At 41.5% G+C, this 19,600-nt stretch overlaps 1 protein-coding gene and 1 pseudogene across 2 annotated transcripts; both read left to right on the top strand.

Annotated features, from left to right (window-relative positions):
• Positions 1-288: 288 nt before the first annotated feature.
• On the top strand, positions 289-1,295 carry LOC310773507 (b(0,+)-type amino acid transporter 1 pseudogene; annotated as a pseudogene). The gene has a single exon. The product of its transcript is annotated as a b(0,+)-type amino acid transporter 1 pseudogene (transcript).
• A 6,685-nt stretch (positions 1,296-7,980) lies between these two features.
• On the top strand, positions 7,981-13,731 carry LOC310773506 (b(0,+)-type amino acid transporter 1-like; the record flags this gene model as incomplete). The annotated part of the gene is made up of 6 exons (XM_083633401.1): positions 7,981-8,697; positions 10,052-10,185; positions 12,024-12,153; positions 12,368-12,492; positions 12,918-13,005; positions 13,501-13,731. The coding sequence occupies 6 exons, from the start codon at positions 7,981-7,983 to the stop codon at positions 13,729-13,731; spliced, it is 1,425 nt and encodes a 474-aa protein (XP_083489527.1).
• Between the last annotated feature and the right edge of the window lie 5,869 nt (positions 13,732-19,600).

The following is a 19,600-nucleotide window of genomic DNA, read 5'->3' as shown; positions in this document are numbered from 1 at the left end:
TAGTGTCACTCTTTTATGGTCCTTAGTCCAGTGGCTTTCCCACTATAATAATGTATGAAATTAATCTAGGGTAAGCAGTCACTGTTTAGGTATTTAAGGAATTTTAAGCCATAAGAATTTACAGTAGTACTTGTACTACTCTTGCCTGGCCAATCAATCTCACTTGGCCCATACCTTGATCCCCAAAGAAAGAATCAACCAACCAAAGCAATGCATACAGTCATTTGTAAAACCCATTCCCGCCCATGTAATTATTAACTTGCAGCAACGGTGACTTTGGACACACAGAATTAAAGCATGTCTTCCGTCAAGAGCATGGAAATGGTGTCGGACAACAAACTGTCGGTAACCACTCTAACTATGGACAAGAAGACACAGAAGCTCAACCTGAAGCGGGAAATAGGTCTGGTACAGGCCGTGTCCCTCATTGCAGGGACAATGATTGGATCTGGCATCTTCATGTCCCCGCAGTCGGTGCTCTACAACATCGGCAGCCCTGGAGGCAGTTTGGTGGTCTGGGCTTGCTGTGGTCTGCTGGCAATACTGGCATCTCTCTGCTACTCTGAACTGGGCACCGTCATACAAGAATCGGGTGGAGAGTACATCTATATCCTGAGGACCTCAGGCCCAGTCCTTGCTTTCATGTTAGTCTTCAGCTCTGTGGTATTTGTGAGGCCTGCGAGTGTTGCCGGCATAGCACTAAGTTTTGCGGAGTACACTGTGGCCCCTTTCTATTCGGACTGTACCCCTCCAGTGCAGGTGGTGAAGTGCGTGGCTGCAGCTGGGATTTTAGTGTTAGCCGTAGTTAACTGCCTGAATGTCCGGTTTGCAATATCGGTCCAAGTGTTCTTTACAGTGACCAAGGTCCTGGCACTGGTAGTAATTGTTATAGGAGGTGTGGTGATGCTTATTAGGGGCCACACTGACAACTTTGAAGATTCCTTTGAAAACACAAACTTGGGCATCAATCCAATCGGTATCGCTTTCTACCAGGGGCTGTGGTCCTATGATGGCTGGAACAATTTGAATTATGTGACCGAAGAGTTGAAACGTCCAGAGGTAAGAAACAAGTCTTTCAACGCAGTTTGATATCATGCAAAGAAGAGTTGGTGTGTTAGAGCAAAAAAGCAATCCATGATTTGATTTTGAGTTTTTGTGTGTGAAGAACCAGCAATCATATCGGTATTGGCTGATGTTAGTAATTTCTTAACATATCGGCATCGATCCGATGTTGCAATGTTAATATCGGTTATTGGTATCAGCCGAAATGTTCACATTGAGAGAAAACAATGATGTAAATCTATGATTTATGGGCTTTTCCCAATGTTTGGAAATAAAGAAATGGATTGCTTTCTCAAATTCACAGTGGTTACATGTGTTTTTCAGTATGTACAAAATGTTATTCCCATAGAAACGTGTTTCTATACAGATCATATCAACATCGGTAAATATCGGTTATCGGCCATAACAGCAATGTTAATATCGGTTATCGGTATCGGACAAAATTTTCATATCGGTGCATCCCTAAGCTCAATGAGGTTATTGTTTGTGAGGACAATGTTATTAGCAACCTCATATACCCTGGATTATTTGTCCCCACATTAGTTTGACTGAAGACTGGCATTGCTCAGTTAAAATGTAACCTATGAGAAACGGTACCAGCCATGGAGATTTGGTATTATATATCTCATATCTCAAACTAAAAATTCAGAGTCAGTCTGTTACTAATTCAATGTCAATGGACCAACTTCAAAAAGTGTCACCTGATGACATCATGAATTAAAGTCTTGATGCTTTGATTTCCAGCTAAGGGAGACAGTTGTGATTGACAATAGAACAACTGTTCTGACATCAAGTGTACCAATTGAAAATACAGTTAAGATTGTAGTTCACATACAAGGAACATGTTAGTATTTGCCGTGTTTTGTAAGTATGTTTACTTCCAGCTACAACACACACAGACGAAGGATGTTAAGCCATAAAATACAGTCCATGAGTAGGTTAAGCCATAAAGTACTATCCTGGGTTGTAACTAACAGTATAGTCATAGTTATCGCTGAGATAAGATGCTGTAAAAACAGGCTGTCATAGGCTGCAGTATCACAATACTGTATATAATACAATTACTTCTCCCTTTAGTTTCTCTCCTCTAGTACTGTAGGTAAAACAGCCACTTGTAGAATCCAGTCGTGTCCTAAGTCATAAACTGCCAAGAACAAGGTGCATAAAACACAGAAGGATGGATAGGGGCAGGGGGGTCTAAGAGAAGGCGATGGAGAAGAGATTGGTCTTGAGCCGGGATTGAAAAACTGGGGGACTCAGGGTCTCTTGGGGAGGGAGTTCCAGAGCCTGGGAGCTGCCCTGGAGAAGGCTCTGTCTCTGAAGCTGCGGAGGTTAGACCTGGGGGTGGAGAGAAGGTAATCTAATGGAGCTGGGCCTGTGGACAGTGAGAAGGTAGTCTTACTTGAGCTGTTCCACTGCAGCCATCGGGCGCCAGGCATTGCTATCAGCCATCGGCCATCGAAGGAATAATTCCTTTATCAGCATGGAAAGATGCTGTAGGTTCAAAGGGAGAAACGAGTCTTTCAACGCAATTTGATATCATGCAAAGAAGAGTTAGTGAGTTGGAGCAAAAAAAGCAACGCATGTCACATATAAACTGATCAACTACAAAACGTACATAACGGTTTGCTTCAGTGGGAAAAAAGGTAATGCATTCATTATTTTGGTAAGACTTTATATTAAGATACACATATTCACCGTTACCTAGTTGTTTATTGGGGCTGGGTATGATTTAAAAAATTATGATACCAGTACCAATTAGGTACCAGTGATACCACCACTCCCCCCCCGTTTTACACAAATACATTTTGATGGTGTTCAAATTACTGTAATATTTATTAAATAACTACATGAACTACCAACTCCTTCACATCCTGTACACCACGCTCGACTTCACCACCACAGACTGTAGTGTGTTGTAGGTGCTGCGGTATGGTAGCCTGGGTAAACCCAGCCTCCACGTGACCTCTATGTGCTATCAGTCATGAAGAAACTTACGTTGAAGGCGTTTACCGAGGCTTTTACTGGGCTAATCACGTCGCATTGTACAGTATCAAAGAATGCTTGCGGTGATGGCTGTGAGCAAAATTATATATAAAAAAGAAATCTGAATTGAATGCAGGTATCATTTGACAGAAGTTTTGATACTACTTGATACTGTGTTATTTCTGTTGATATCTCAAAGGTATTGAGGTACCGATACCCAGCATTTATTTGCATGCATATTCGTAGCATATTGGCTGTTTATTAGTCATTATAAAGCACTTATTAATGCCTTATTCTGCATGACCTTATTCTACAACCATGCCATTAACTAAGAGTTTCCCTCAATAACTTCCTACTGCTTATTCTTATTGATAGTAAGGAAGTTGTTGTACAATTACGATCTTAATATGCTTTAGTGCAGTGGTTCTCAAATGGGGGTCTGGGGACCCCCAGGGGTCCTTGAGGGGATTCCAGGGGGTCCCCAGCCAAAAGGGGGGTAATTTATTTTCACTATAATTCCATTAATAAGTAACACAATGACTATTTTGGTCATGGGTTTTATACACTTTCTATAATAAAACATCTAAAAGCATCAATCCTATTATCATATAGGTGTCCGTGGGACAAAATCCTATCAAATGTGGGTCTGTGGTCTAATCTTTGTCAGTGTAGGGGTCCCTCATGTGAAAAAATCAGAGAACCACTGCTTTAGTGGTACTACCACCTTATAAGGCGCATACTGAGCAAAGTTAAGATCATGTTCTGAAACTCATCCCGGCGTATAGGTATCTTGAGAGAAAATCAAGGGCACTGCAGCAGCCAGCAGCACAGGCAAAAATTGCATTATGTATGTTGCTAAAGAGTATTAGCCTACACTGAGCAAAATGAACTTTCCCCTGATTCCTTGCAAGGTTTATGGGATGTGTAAAGAAGATCACATGTAGCAAGATAAAGAAGGAGCCAGATGTTCTAGCAGTATGCAAATGGGCATACCTGTTCTGTCTGTGCAGGATATTAACTGAAGTGTATGGGACTACTTTGCAGCTCCCAGGGCAGTTTATCAGTCTAATTAGATTTGTGAATGATGCAATTTCTACCTCCGCCAAGGAGGTCATGTTTTCTGTGGTGTTTGTCTGTCTGATTGTTACCGGGATTACAGAAGAACTACTTGGCCGATTTTCATGAAACTTGGTAGAAGGGTGTAGCATGGGCCAAGGAAGAAGCCATTACATTTTGCCACAGATCCAATCTGATTCGGAGTATTTGCCTTGGTGGAGGTCTGCGCTCTCCGAGTGCACTTACTTCATGATTTGATTAATTTCCTGTGACACAGGATTTCGGGGCGTAACATAATGCAGTGAGGAATCATTCAAAAGTCTACAGCAATGGAATATGAGTCAGGGAAAGAAAGACTATTTTATTTGATGGGACATGTGCGGAGGGGTGGTATTGTTACAGAATCTGATGGTTTTATTGGTTAGAAATATATGTTTATGCCCCTACCTGTACTAGTGCAGCAGGTCACAATTAGTTAATTGCATTGGCACTTTAACCCATTTGATTATGTGGATTAAAGAGATACTCAACACTTTTTCCACTTTTTTCTGCTGAAAATCAGCTGGAAATTAGCTGTGTTCTTGAGGAATCCAGGTCAAAGTCCTGACATTTACTGTAAATCTGAGTAATTCCTCATCTCTTCTCACATACCTGTGCCTAGCCCCCCCCCCCCCCCCCCCCCCCCAGACAAAGTTTATAAAAGGTGTTGTACACCATGCCGGGCCTTGTAGCGAGTGTGGAGAATAGTTGTTGAGTAGAGCTAGAGAGAGATTTGTGGAGCGTTTTGATTAGAGTGCATAGTGTAAATTGTAGTTGTGTGTAGTATTTAGTAGTTTAGGTTTAGTTTTAGAGTACGTCAGATAGCCTAGGTTGTGTGTTTGTAAAAAAAAAAAAAATGTGTTTGTTCGTTTGTTTGTTAAAGTTTAGTGGCCAGGGACAGGTTAGGGATAGTCATGGGTCGAAAGTGTTGTGTTCCTGGGTGCAACAACTACACCGTGTGCACAAGTTTCCTGCAGACCCGGACATCAGGCGGGAATGGCATCGACAACTGGGCCATAGCAGATCCGCAGCATGATCAAGAGGGTGTTTGCATCCTGCATTTCCCACCGGATAGTTTCTCCAACCGCATGGAGGAGGATATGGGTTTTCAAAAGGCATTGAACCTGAAACCCAACGCTGTACCCAGTGCCACACTACTGCCTAGGCCCAATCCCCGACCTTCCCCAACCACCACTCCCACGGAGGGAGGAAACCCAACAGAACATGCATAGTCAGTTTCACACCAGCTGTAAAGTTGTGCCGACCACTGTGGTGAACTTAAACACACACAAATCAGGGATGATTTATATTTACACTAAACACGTGTGGGGTGACGCTTCTTTCGACCTTGGGGGAATATAGTTGGAAGTAATGAGCAAAGTCAGACACAAAGACTTGACACACCTTGCAGGGAATTAAGTGGGTTGGTTTGTGTCCAAGGGTGATTCTAACTACTGCTGTGGATATGGACCTTTGCCTTTTATGGTTCTAACTGGAGCAGTCTTTTCCTTTTAATGGAAAACAGACACTTCACAGAGTTATATGGATACGAGTATTGCACCTTGCAAGAAACAAGACCAGGGGTGATTAGAATAGCCTGCACCAGGTTCTGCGGAGTGCTGAAAAGTCTGACGAGCGAATTGAAGCTTGATGACTGGCGGCAGCACATCTGAAAAACTGGTTCATCTCTAATATTTTACTGCATGGATATACTGTATCTTTGTGCCAATGCTGTAATAATTAACAGACATAATCTTACAACTGTAGATATAAATTTGGCTAAGAGATTGGATTCCAGTGTGTATAGTGTGGAGAGGACACAGCAGCACTTGCACAATGGACGGTGACAAGCTCAATCTGAAGAGGGAAGTGGGGATTACAGGAGCCGTGTCATTCATTGCCGGAACCATGATGGGATCTGGGATCTTCATATCCCCCCAGTCTGTGCTGTCCACCATCGGCAGCCCCGGAGCCAGCCTAGTGATTTGGGCCTGCTGTGGGTTGATATCCTTGCTGGGGGCCCTCTGCTATGCGGAACTGGGCACTGTCATCCCCGAGTCCGGAGGGGAGTACGTCTACATCCTACGAACATCAGGCAAAGTGGTGGCCTTCATGTTTGTCTTCAGCTTCGTTATTGTCATGAGGCCTGCCAGTGGAACAGGAATCGCTTTGAGCTTTGCCGAATATGTTGTGGCCCCCTTCTACTACGACTGCCCCCCTCCAGAGCTGGTGGTGAAGTGCGTGGCTGCAGGAGCCATCATCCTGCTGGCCATTGTCAACTGTATGAACGTCCGCTTGGCCATGCTCATCCAGGTGTTGAGCATGGTGGTTAAACTGCTGGCTTTGACGGTGATCATACTGGGAGGGGTGGTAATGCTTTTCAAGGGCCACACAGAGAACTTTGAGAATTCCTTTGAGGGAACAAATGTTGGTGTCAGCTCCATTGGGATTGCTTTCTATCAGGGCTTGTGGTCTTATGATGGATGGAACACTTTGAATTATGTAACCGAGGAGCTGAAACGTCCGGAGGTAAGGATTGCAGTTTACTATTGATAGATTATAAACTTATGCGATCAACTAGATCAGTGGTTCTCAACTGGTCTAGGTTCACGACCCACATTTTTCCTAGTCATTAAGTCGCGACCCAAATGTCAGATTCCTCAATGACTATGTTTTTTAAACAAGTTTAAAGCGGTGATGCTCGCAGCAAGAATGACATGTTTGGCACCAATGGATGACTTAGGCCTTCTAGTTTCAGAGGATACCAGTATCTTCACTCTGGCTTTAAAGTGAGCTCACTACTGAAAGACAGCAATGTTGGCCACGGACACCGGCGTTCTCAAAGAGTAGAACTTTTTTTTCATACACACATCCGCGACCCACTCAAAACGGCCCCGCGACCCACTTTTGGGTCCCGACTCACCAGTTGAGAACCACTGAACTAGATGACACTCAGTAGAGCTATCTCCACCAAAATGCATTTGTTAAGATATTCTAGTGTCAGATTTTCAATAAAAGTTAATCATTTCTTTTTGTACTTTTTGCTAGGTTTGACTTGAAAAACCAGTCTTATCAAGTCAGGATTTACTGCCAGGAAGATTAGGACTAGAATACGTTTTACAGAAATACACAGTGGGAATACACTGTAGATAGTCATATTTGCACCAGAGAAGCATAGCCTATTTATGTTGTCCTCCTCCTGTCTCCTAATTACTGTCTTTGTCTTTACTGAGGACAGAGGGGGACGGATCTATAAACATTATTTGGATGGCTATTATAAAGTTGCAACTGATGTTTATAATACTTTGTGATTGTGATGGTTATTATAAAGTGGAAAAGTAGCTAATTTTAAATGTAGTCAGAGTAAAAGTTCAAAGTAGATTATTTGAAAATGTTAAATTACAAAATAAAGTAAAGCCAGATTACTTTTCTCTGACTTTTCCCTTTTTGATGATCCGCGGGTAAGTGTTATAACAGAATGGGGTGGGTGGGGGGGAAACGGTTCACACAAACACCTATACAATAAATGTCTGGCAGTGTGTCAGATGCCATAATGTCATGATGATATCGTACACAAGATAAGCGGTAGCAGTGTTTAATTAAGCACAGATCTTGAGAATCTTTATAGCCATAAAAACTGGCAAATGTTTTACAGTATCTTATGTTAATATTAACTTTTTAGATTTCCCCATATCTTTGTCTGCTCAAAGCATTATCGTTTCATACCAGTCCTACTCTGGCACACATAGCCGTACCTTTCAGATGACTTTTTTCCGTGTAAGTTTGGATATCATCTGCCATCGTCTGCGTTCCTGAAACCAGGACTGCTATCTGACCATGGCAGACAAAAAGCCTGAGGGCCTGAAACTGAAGCGGGAGATGAGTTTGTTTGGTGGCGTAGCACTACTTGGGGGAACCATGATCGGATCCGGTATCTTCATGTCCCCGCAGTTTGTACAGGCCTACGTAGGAAGCCCTGGAGCAAGTTTGATCATCTGGGCTGTCGCAGGTCTCATAGCTATGCTTGCAGCTCTGTCTTATGCCGAGCTTGGGACGATTATTTGTGAATCTGGCGGGGAATTCATCTACATACTGCGCATCTACGGCCCGTTTCCAGCTTTCTTTGCAGCATTCACCTTCATCATGGTCTCGAGGCCATCGGGCATCGCAGCAGCAGCTCTCAGCTTTGCAGAATATGCCATAGCACCATTTTACACTCGCTGCCCTCCTCCTCAGCTGATAGTGAAGTTTGCTGCTGCTGTGGTTATACTGGTTGGTGCCACGACCAACATCTTGAATGTGCGCCTTGCCATCAGGATCCAGGTGGTCTTCTTGGTGGCCAAGCTGCTGACGTTGACGGCCATTGTCATCGGAGGGATCGTGGCGGTCATACAGGACAGCAGTGTCATTGTGGAAAATTTGAAAGTTGAAAATGCGTTCAAAGGCACTCAGTACTCTGTGAGTGCTCTATCGATGGCTTTGTTTCAAGGCCTCTGGTCATATGCTGGCTGGTACAACTTGAACTATGTCACAGAAGAGTTGAAAAGACCACAGGTGAGACTGGAAGAACATGTGTGTGTGTGTGTGTGTGTGTGTGTGTGTGTGTGTGTGTGTGTGTGTGTGTGTGTGTGTGTGTGTGTGTGTGTGTGTGTGTGTGTGTGTGTGTGTGTGTGTGTGTGTGTGTGTGTGTGTGTGTGTGTGTGTGTGTGTGTGTGTTTCTGTTCAGCTCAGCACAACTTTGCAGTAAAGTTGCAAAGAACTACTGAGAGGTAGGGTTTTAAAGGGACAGTTCACCCCAAAATCTAAAATACATTATTTCTTCTTACCTGTAGTGCTATTTAGATCGTTCTGGGTGAGTTGCCGAGTTTTGGAGAGTCGGCCGTAGAGATGCCTTATCTTGAATACAATGGAGCTGGATTGGTGCTCAAAGCGCCAAAATCAATGAATAAATACATTTGAGAAAACTCAGATGTCAGAGGAATGTCTCTTTCCAAAATCATGACCTGGTTACTCAAGATACTCCACAGACCTTGTTGTGAGCATTTTCTTGTAAGAACTATTTTCCTTCGACCAAACTACATCCGTTCGCTGCTAGCTAGCAGCAGCTCGTGGGTGAGATTTTCTTTTGACCAAACTACACAGCAGCTACCAGGTGTAGGTCTAAAGAAAATAGTTTCTAGATTAAACTCCTCACAACAAGGTTTGTGGATTATCTTTGGTAACCGGGTCATGATTTCTGGAAAGAGACATTTCTTTTGAGTTTTTCGAATGTATTTTTTGAGTGCCACCCAGTCCCATTGTATTCAAGAGAAGACAGACATATCTATGGCTATCTCCAAAATGTTGCAATCCAGACCAAAATGATCTAGATCAGTTTTTCTCAAGTGGTGGGTCGTAGCCCAAAAGTCGGTTGCAAGGCTGTTTTCAGTGGGTCACGGATGTGTGCTTGAGAAAAAAAGTTCTTCTACTCCTTGAGGACACTGGTGTCTGCTGCCGACATTACTGTGTTTCAGAGGGTGTAGCGGGCTCATTTCTAAAGCCAGAGTGAAGATAGGGGTACCATACGAAACTAGAAGACCTAAGGCATCCATTGGTACCAACATGCTAGCTTGTTATGGAGGGGGGCTAAATTTGGGCTGAATTCTGAAATTTCAGTCGTGACTTATTGACCAATGAAAAATGTGGGTCGAGAGGCTAGACCAGTTGAGGACCACTGATCTAGATGGATAAATAGCACTACAGCTAAGAGGGAAAATGTGGTGGATTTTGGGGTGAACGGTCCCTTTAAGCTATTTTAGACTTGCATAATATTCCAACTCATTCTGCATCCTGCTCATCCAGGTTCACCCCAGATCCAGATTCGTCATTACAAACTAATGATGGTGTTGTTTTTGTCATCCTTGGTCAGGTGAATCTTCCCAGAGCTGTTCTGATAGCCATTTCCATGGTGACTGTGTTGTATCTGCTGGTGAATGTGAGCTACCTAGCAGTAATGACGCCTAAAGAGCTGATGTCCTCCAACGCTGTGGCAGTCACCTGGGGGTAAGACAGCATCTGACAATGTCACTGGGAAGCTGGGGATATTAAGAAATTTGGACAGTGTTCAGAGGCAACTCGAGTCATATGACTTGGACTCAAGTCAGACTCGAATCACAATTTTAAATGCTTGAAATTTGACTTGATACTGCATGAAGATAATACTTGACTATATAATAAGACTTGACTTGGGTTCTGGTGACTTGGAAGTTGACTGTGCCTTGTATTTTGAAACTTGAAAAGGTGTCTAAATGCCTGAATTTAATTCTGTTTTCTGAAATTGTATTGAATGGTGGAATTTATTGAAGCTGAAAGGGATTATCAAACCATTAACTCATGATGCATCATGTTTTTATCCCGATAACACCATATTGCATTGAAAAGTCCTTGATATTTTGATATTACATTAATACTGTACTAACTACATTACAACTTGAGAGTTGACATTAATCTAGACATGACACTTGACTTGAAACTTGATATTAATGACATGGACTTGACTTGGTATTCAAGACTTGAGACTTCAAGGCTGCCTCAAGACTACTGACAGGCAAGGTGACTGATGGACTCAAGAAAAGTTGATTTGCACCTCTGCCAGTGCCAGATTCAGATAGTTGGTTCCAGAGAGATAGTTTGATTTGCTATTTCTGTCATTAACCCTTGTATCTGTTTAGTTTATGCTGTACACATGTCTGGTTGGAGGACCTCTATAGGGAACAATGTGATTTTTTTTTTTTTTTTTTTTTACTTTTACTGTTGTTGTTTTTATCATTGGTAACTTATTAACCAACATTTCATTCTTACTCAGAATTTTAACCCATCAAATGCCAGTTTGGCACAGGCTATTTGAGCCAAAACACCAAAAGTGTCCTTTTTGCACTTCTTGAAAACTACTTGATATTTGCTTTTATCTTTTTTTATTTTTTTGCATTCATCATGGAGGTAAGGCCTCAAATTTGTAGTTTTTAGTGTGTTTGAGTATTTTCCCAGGTTTGGCATAGAGATAAAAAAAACTTGGAAAATAGTAAAACACAGTAAAAACCACAAATTCGAAGCGGCCACTCCAGGATGGATCCATAACATCAGGGAATTCATGACTTTTGTGAAAAATGGCAGGAAGTAAAACAAAAAAGTCAAAATTTTAACATGGAAACCAATGGGAAAACGATGACATCAAATTTGATGTCATGTACTTTTCACAAATCTTCAACCAACCCCAAAATATATTTTTATTTGACAATTCGAAGGCCTTTGGTCCAGGATGAAAAGATAAAAACATAATGTGAGTGCATTTTACCCCCAAATCCTGGAGGGTCAATTTTTTTTAATTTGAATGGAAGTCAATGGAAGACGGAAACCGTCCTTAACCAGACGTGTACAGTTTATGTGCATTGGGGGACAGGAAGTGTCCAGAGCATGGCGAGTGTCACACTTTTGTAAAATACTAAAAAAAAAAAAACCTCTGCCAAACATCCACACACAAAAACCCCAAAGGACGGAATACGTCCCCAACCAGATAAGTTAAAATGGCAAAAAGCTATAGGGGCATTACATAATCTAGGACCTTTATCAACTTCTATTGGAGACCATTAGGAGTTGCAATAGCATTGATAGACCCACCCATGTCTCGAAAGAGTATGGGCTGGAAAGTTAATTCTGAAAGCCAGAAGTCTCAGCACCAGGCAAAGTAATAGTTGAGTCATTATTGGTATTGATCAGCTATTATGTTCTTGAAATCTTTATTCCTTTCGCTGCCTTTTTTATTTATTTTTCCATGACAATTTGGACTAAATATGGGGAAAATGATGTTGTGTGATGTCCTAACCTTTGCCATTTCTCAACAGGAATAAGATGCTGGGCAGCTGGGGGTGGATCATGTCTGTGGCTGCAGCATTATCTGCTTTCGGCTCACTGAATGGATCGTTTTTCAGCGGTGGCCGTGTGTGCTTTGTTGCTGCAAGGGAAGGACATATGGTGAGAATATCATTACCTCCTTCTGGGCTCATCTCAAATTTGAGTTTTCAAGATGTGGCAGCTTGTGTGAACTACTTAATCCCATGCAAAAATGTGAAAATAAATTATAGTACAGGTCATTGAAGTCCCAAATAGGATACAATAAATCAAACTTACGAGGTCTGCATTTACTTTTTTCTTTCTTTTCTTTTTCTTTACATTCATCTCTTTGTAGCCAGATATTCTGGCCATGGCTCATGTCCATAGACTGACTCCGTCTCCAGCACTGATCTTCACCACTGTCGTCTCCCTCCTAGTTCTGATACCTGGAGACTTCCAGTCCATTGTCAACTTCTTTAGGTAAAAACTATATCCACTCAGGTGCTATCCATGTATATACACTGGAAAACCATGACCTCTCTCCTATTTAGACTCATGTACACACTTTACTTCTGCCAAATTGTACAAGGTTTCTAAAATGTATTTTTGTATGTTCCTTTCCCTTTAATCTTTTTTATTTTACTTTACTATAAGTGAAAAATGGACAGCAGAGAATGTTGAAACACTTTTGCATGGATATAACCTCTGCTGCTGTGCTTAAAAAATAAATAAAAAAAACTATCCACTCTTTCAGTACAGAATGAGTGATTCATCAAAATAATCTTGCTACTTGCTACTACAACATATTATATCTGATATGTTCATCCGATACATTCCTTCTTATGTGTACAAAGAATATATGCTTCTCTTTGTCTAACAACATTAATCTTTGTCGCTGTTGTCAGTTTCACTGCCTGGTTTTTCTATGCAATCACCCTGTCTGGACTCCTGTATCTTAAGATCAAGAAGCCAGAGCTCCCCAGACCATACAAGGTCAGTTTCACTGGTTCACTCTGTTACATCCTTGCCAATGCATGCTACTTGTTGCTGATCAAAGTAAACTGCTGATTAATCACTGTAAAATAATTTAAAGACTGAAATTCAAGACTACTGATGAAATGCACGTGTCACATGATTTCTAAATATATCTAAACCATTTTCTTTTTGTTCTTTCAACACAATCTGCACTGTAGTTCAGTGGTTCTCAACTCTTTGTTTCTGAGCAAACTTAAGAAAAAAACTGAGCAACATCAAATTATTGGCTGCTTTAAATATCAGATTTTAATTACTTGTCGGAAATGTTAAATAAAGTCTGATTTGAACATTAGCGGGGAAGTAACCACTGGATGAACTACCGTAAACAAAACCACCATAAACAGTACCACCGTAAACAAAAAACTGATTTGCTATTTATAAGTTGAGAAATATTTGAAAACATACTGACAGTTATCCTCTTGTTTTGATACTGTTCTCTTCCTCTCTTTACAGGTTCCTATTTTAATCCCCATATTGGTCCTCATTGCAGCAGTTGCCCTGGTGCTGGCACCCATCATAGATGATCCCCAGATAGAATACCTCTATGTGACTTTATTCATCTTCAGTGGCGTTTTCATCTACGTGCCCTTCATCCATTATAAGCTCTGCCCCAGCCTGTTGAAGAAGGTTACAGTATTCCTGCAGCTTTTGTTAGAGGTTTCGCCTGCAGAAAAAAACCTGTGATCGGAGCAGAATTTACATGACAATTTGGCAAAACCTTGAAAAGAAAAAGAAATCTTGGAATGGAATGTTATGGAACATCTGCCTTTTCAGTACAAAGGAAACAGTGCTTTTAGGGTTATCTGACTCAAACAAATTTTACACACTATTCTCATATGCACCTTGTTTATGATACAAGGCATGTAAGAGTTTTGAACTTCATTGCAGGCTTTTGTAAACATGTGCAGTGGACCAGTTTGGCCACTTATTTTGGCTCCTGTAAAGCCATCCAGCAATTGGTCAAAAATAACTAGTTTCTGATAGTATTGTGTCTTTCAAAGATGTTAAGTTATGTGCTTTGTGTTTGTATTTTTGGTTTTGAACTTTTTGCAATCTAATATGTAATCCCTCTTTGCTTCAATGACTTTCTTAGTCAGATTAGAGATTTACAGTAATAGGAATCAGATGCATTCACAGGTTACAGGTATCCCACACTGTGCTCCAGCACTCTTTTTATTATCACCTAAAATCTAGGTGTGATGTATTGAAGGGGCCTGGTATGAAACTCCCCAGCAAATACATATTACAATTGTGAAAAGAAGAAATCAGTATATTCAAAATGCCTGACTAGTACTACAACCAAAAGATGAAGTATGATCTAAAGACCATCTTGCGATGGGATCACACCTTAAAATCTGACTTAATTTGAATGTGAACTACACTAAAGTTTCTTTACACACCTGTAAAGTTTTGTGATGGCATCTTGCGTGATGCTATCGTGTTTACAAAATCTGTCTGCAGACAGACAGGCAGATAGTGAGCCAGTCATATAAACACCTGGCAATACTCAAAACCGCTTCTGTTATTCCCACAAGGTGTCTTCAGGACCACATTTTGCCATGATGACGCACACACACACACACACACACACACACACACACACACACACACACACACACACACACACACACAAACACAGACTCACAAGATGGAAACAATACCAGCCAACGCTGTCACGGCTGCTAAAGTTTAGGTTATGAAAATGTTGCCTGCTGTGAGTCACTTCATCCCAAGCGAGTACTGATAAAATTGAATCCATTACAACCTAGATTTTTTTCATTTGATTTTTATAGATATTATATTGAATTTCCATTCCAGCTTGATAGAAAAGACTATTTGTATAGGTTTCAGACCAAAAACTTTATATCAACTCTAATTATAGATCTATTAGATCTGGAGAAGTTCTTCTCAACATGGATTCCTGTGCTTCTTCTACTCTTCTTCACTTACACCAGGGATGTCCAGCCCAGGGGCCTATTGTGGCCTGCGGACTGATTTTTAGTGGGCCTCGGCTAATGTTTTCAGATGATAAACAAAAGAAAAGAGTACAATTTTATTGTAGCGTGTGATTTTTTAAATATATATAACTCTTATGTGAGAAGCAACCCCCCATTATTTTCACATTATCTAATCTGGCCGCCATTCAAAAAAGTTTGGACACCCCTGACTGACTTATACACCTGGGTTGGGAGATACGTATACACCAGCCACAAACCAAATTCCGGAAACCTTTTGGTTATGGCTGTTTTTTTAACTGAGGGCAACTCCTCCGAGTTGTCTGAGTCAAGAAGCTACTTTTGGAATACAACTGAGAAAGTTTTAAATAGTATTAGAAACCTATGCAGTTTGACTACTGTAGTAGCCAGCTGTGAAACAAAAACTTTCCCACCCTCACTGATGCATAGAACTGGACTTTCAAAGCCACTCCTCAACACATTGTTACCTCCGCCAAGGAGGTAACAACAAGGATGTATTGTCATTTGTTTGTTTGTTTCAATCATGAGAGGAAGAATTAATAAACTTTATTGAACAAATACAGTTTAAGTATATGACTCCATGATATGATGGCGCTCCTCTTGAGATGAGAGAGGGGGGGCGTCAGTGCCGTATAGCATAGATAATCCCCCAAAAGAAATGGAAGTTAGACCGGGATAATGTTTATAACAAAAGCGGGTCATGGAGCTCGCCAGGGATATGCAAATTGTCCGAACGTGGGCTGACGGAGGTTTATGCAAATGCCAGGATAATGGGTTGTGCAAATTGTCAGGACATGGGCTGACTGAGGTTTAAGCAATGGCAAGGACGCTTATGGGGTTATATGCAAATTGCCCGGGCATGGGCGCCGCACGGGGATTGGGAGAGAAGACCACCACCAATGGAATGCATTAATGCTTCCTACCAATTATGGCAGGAGGGATCTTTGGGCTAATGATATAGCAGCTTGCTCTGGACGGATGTAGGACGTGGCTATAGGCCAGCCTGGCCTGATTAGTTACCATGATGAGCTTTGCATGACATTAGATCAGAGGAATTAGATTATAAGCTTAACCGCTGAGGTTAAAGGCCAGCAATCACCTGCACAGTTAGCAAACAGTGGCCAAAAGGTCAGCAATGACCTGCATGTTAGATGACATACATGATTAGAATTATGCACTTAGCAACAATAAGTAAAGGTTAGCAGTGACCAGCACAGTTTGGTATTAGAACCTTGGGCAGCAAACATGCAATTGCCTGCATGATTATGGTCAGCAATGACCTGCATGACAAGCAAAGCCAGCAATGGCTTAAAGGCCAGCAATGACCGCCAGACAACTGCTCCAGTGATGACGAACAGCAGCTGATGGGCTCTATTCATAGCTTTCAAGGGGCGTTACGTGCTGCCGGGAACGCCCACCTGGCGGTCAAAAAACAAACTTGTTCATTCGCTGCCAGCCAAGTCGACTAGGTTCTCACGCAGTGTTTGTTCAGCCGTTTGTACACACGTCTTTGCGGCCAACATTTCCTCAAAGGTAAGCTCAAGTAACGTTACAATAATGATTAAAATACCCCGTTAACGTTACTTGAGCTTACCTTTGATGAAATGTTGGCCGCAAAGACGTGTGTACTTTGATGGTAGCCATTTGCCCTCCCCAGCGACTGAACCACGTCTAATCGCACAAATCCACAACCTCCTCCTGTCTGAGTTTTCTTTCTCCGACGGCATTCTGTAAAAGCACAAGCCAGGCGTGTCTCCTCGTCGGTTTAGTGCAACCGATAGCACAACAGGTAGGCTATGCGGCACTTTGGCTGAACAAACAGCGTGAGTCGACTCGCAGGCAACGGAATGAACAGGTTTTTTTTTGACCGCCAGGTGGGCGTTCCCGGCAGCACGTAACGCCCCTTGAAAGCTATGAATATACTACCAAGAAAAAGGGGCAGTTGTGACATCACCACTCAAGCAATTGTGATGTCACCAGTGATGTCACTCGAGCAATTGTGACGTCATCAGTGATGGGTAATCAGGTAATATAATATATTAGGAGTTTACTACTTCCAGAATTGTACTGTTCATATTATGAACAGTACAATTCTGGAAGTAGTAAACTCCTTGCAGCGCAAAGGTCATTCCCCCTATCTACTCAAGTTAGTCATGCCTGGACGTGGGGCAAGTTGTCACAATTATTCCAGTCAATTATTAAAAATGTAAAAATGCATTTTTTTTTAGAGAAGACCTTTTTCTAGCTAGAAAAATAGATGTTGAGATGTGAGAAATACACCAATGAGCAAAAAGTGTGACAATATGCCCTTCTCTCCACGAAGTATTGGAGTTTGGATCAAATATAAATTCTTTCAAATCTCATACTGATAGACAAAGTTGGGTTTTTTGTACAGAAATTAAATCATGAGAGACTAGTAAGAAGGTTCAATACACTTTAATGAAACAATAAATTAGGTTTGGCATATGACGCCATGATCTGATGACGCTCCTCCTGAGATGTGCGTGGAGGGCGTCAGTGATGTATACAGGATAGAGAATCCCCCATAAGGAATTCTTCAGGAGTCATGACGTTGGTGGTGGCAGGGGTGGAGGTGGGGTGAAACAACTGCTTCAGCGATGCAGATCGCAGCAAGTGAGGGTGACAACACATAGGTGAGTAACGACCTAGTAAAAACAAGGCCTCTACTGAACTGCTTAGGTGATTTGCTCAGTGGAAAAGCGAGGGAAAAGGAATGGCTTGAGGTGATTGGTTATTGGAAAAGCAAGGGAAATAAATGGCTTGAGCTGATAGGCTATTGCCAGAGAGGGAAAGTGTGGGTAACTGTGAATGGATGGGGAGAGAGGCATGAATGAAAGGGGGCGTGCATAGCAATGAATGGGGTGATATAACCTGAAACTGGGCATTGGCTGCAGGTAGTCTTCATGCTTGAAATTAGTCTAAGACAGGCATGCATGTCCAAAGTCCGGCCCTGGGGCCAATTGTGGCCCGCGGACAGATTTTAAGTGGCCCTCGGCTTGTCTCTCAAAATATACTATATGTGGCCCTCCACACAGTATTGGTTAATCAAGCAAGCTCAATTTGCATTTTCCCCTTCACCTAACGATGACAGCACTATCATAGTTTGTACAAGCACCAGGTAGGAACAGTACATGCAGAACTAATGTTTTCAGATGGTAAACAAAGTACAATTGTATGTGATTTTTTTCTTTTAATTTTATAACCCATATGATGCGAGAAGCACCTGGCCCCCCGGCATTTTCGCATGATCTAATCAGACAACAGAAAAGATGATACAGGCAACATTTCTCCCAATTTTAGACTATGGTAATGTGATTTATACACTTGCTTCAGCAACACATTAAAACAATTAGATCCCATTTACCATGCTGCCCTTGGTTTCTTTACTGGTATAGATTTGGGACACATCATTGCAGCATCACTATATTAAAAAAGTGGGCTGACCATCTCTTTCTTTGAGGCACGAACATCACCATGTATCATCTCTTGCAGAAGCTTCTTTACGTAACATCAGAAAATGTGTCCCAACTGCTAACATGCACCAACAGGCCTATCGTCTCCCTCAACTCCCTCTTTCTTGCCTTCTTCAGATCATGCATAACACCTAATTTATTACCTCCGCCATTAAGGAGGTTGTTTTCAGTGCTGTTTATCTGTTTGTCAGCAGGATTATGGAAAAACTACTGGCGATGCTTATAAAAAGTTTTACTTGGACAAACCAAATGATTCTGCTATATTTAGAAATGGGAGAGACCATAGAACAGAGCTATTCAACTGGCGGATGAGTTCTAATATATATATATATACATATATATATATATATATATAACAATTAAACCTCATTTAGTTATTACACCCGACTGGTTGTTTTTCAGATGTGATCTAGCTAAAGTGAGCTAAACAAGTCAGATCCACTATGAATGAATGGAGATGATGTGATGTAGCCACAAGAAAGGTGCAATATTAATGTTTTTCAGGAGATGTGTGATGTAGCTAGCTAGGTTCTAAACAAGAAATCTGGTTAAAATGTTTACAGTAGTTTTCCTTTCTTGCTGCAGTACAATGTTACAATGTTGTGAGACGTAGCTAAACACAAAAGATGCAATATTAATAGTTTTTCAAGAGATACTCAGTATTTAATACTGTGCTAGGTTCTAAACAAGAAAGAATGTTTACAGTTGTTTTCCTTTCCTGATGCACTATAAATGTTTATAATGCTGTGGTGTAGCTAAGAGAAGTCAGAATTGACCAAATTATATTTCAAATGGCTGGCATGTGTTGTAGAATACTTGATCAAATGTGTTTACTTTTGGGGCTTTAACACAGCTTTTGTTGCACAGAAATTAAGCACTTTTAAATTAAAATTAAGCTACTTTTGCAATGTAGTGAAATGCAATTTTTGAAAATTGTGGTGGCTCGTTGTGTCAAGTGTACATATAATGGGATTAATAGCTCGGGGAACGGTCCGGCCCCCGGCCCCTTAGGTTTCTGACAATGTGGCCCCCTGAACAATTTAGTTGAATAGCCCTGCCATAGAACGTTTCACTCGAACCAAA

This window comes from Poromitra crassiceps, assembly GCF_964638095.1.
Source record: "Poromitra crassiceps genome assembly, chromosome: 3".
Lineage (NCBI taxonomy): Eukaryota > Metazoa > Chordata > Actinopteri > Beryciformes > Melamphaidae > Poromitra > Poromitra crassiceps.
Note: the sequence above shows the minus strand (reverse complement) of the source record. Positions and strands in the feature narration are given on the sequence as shown.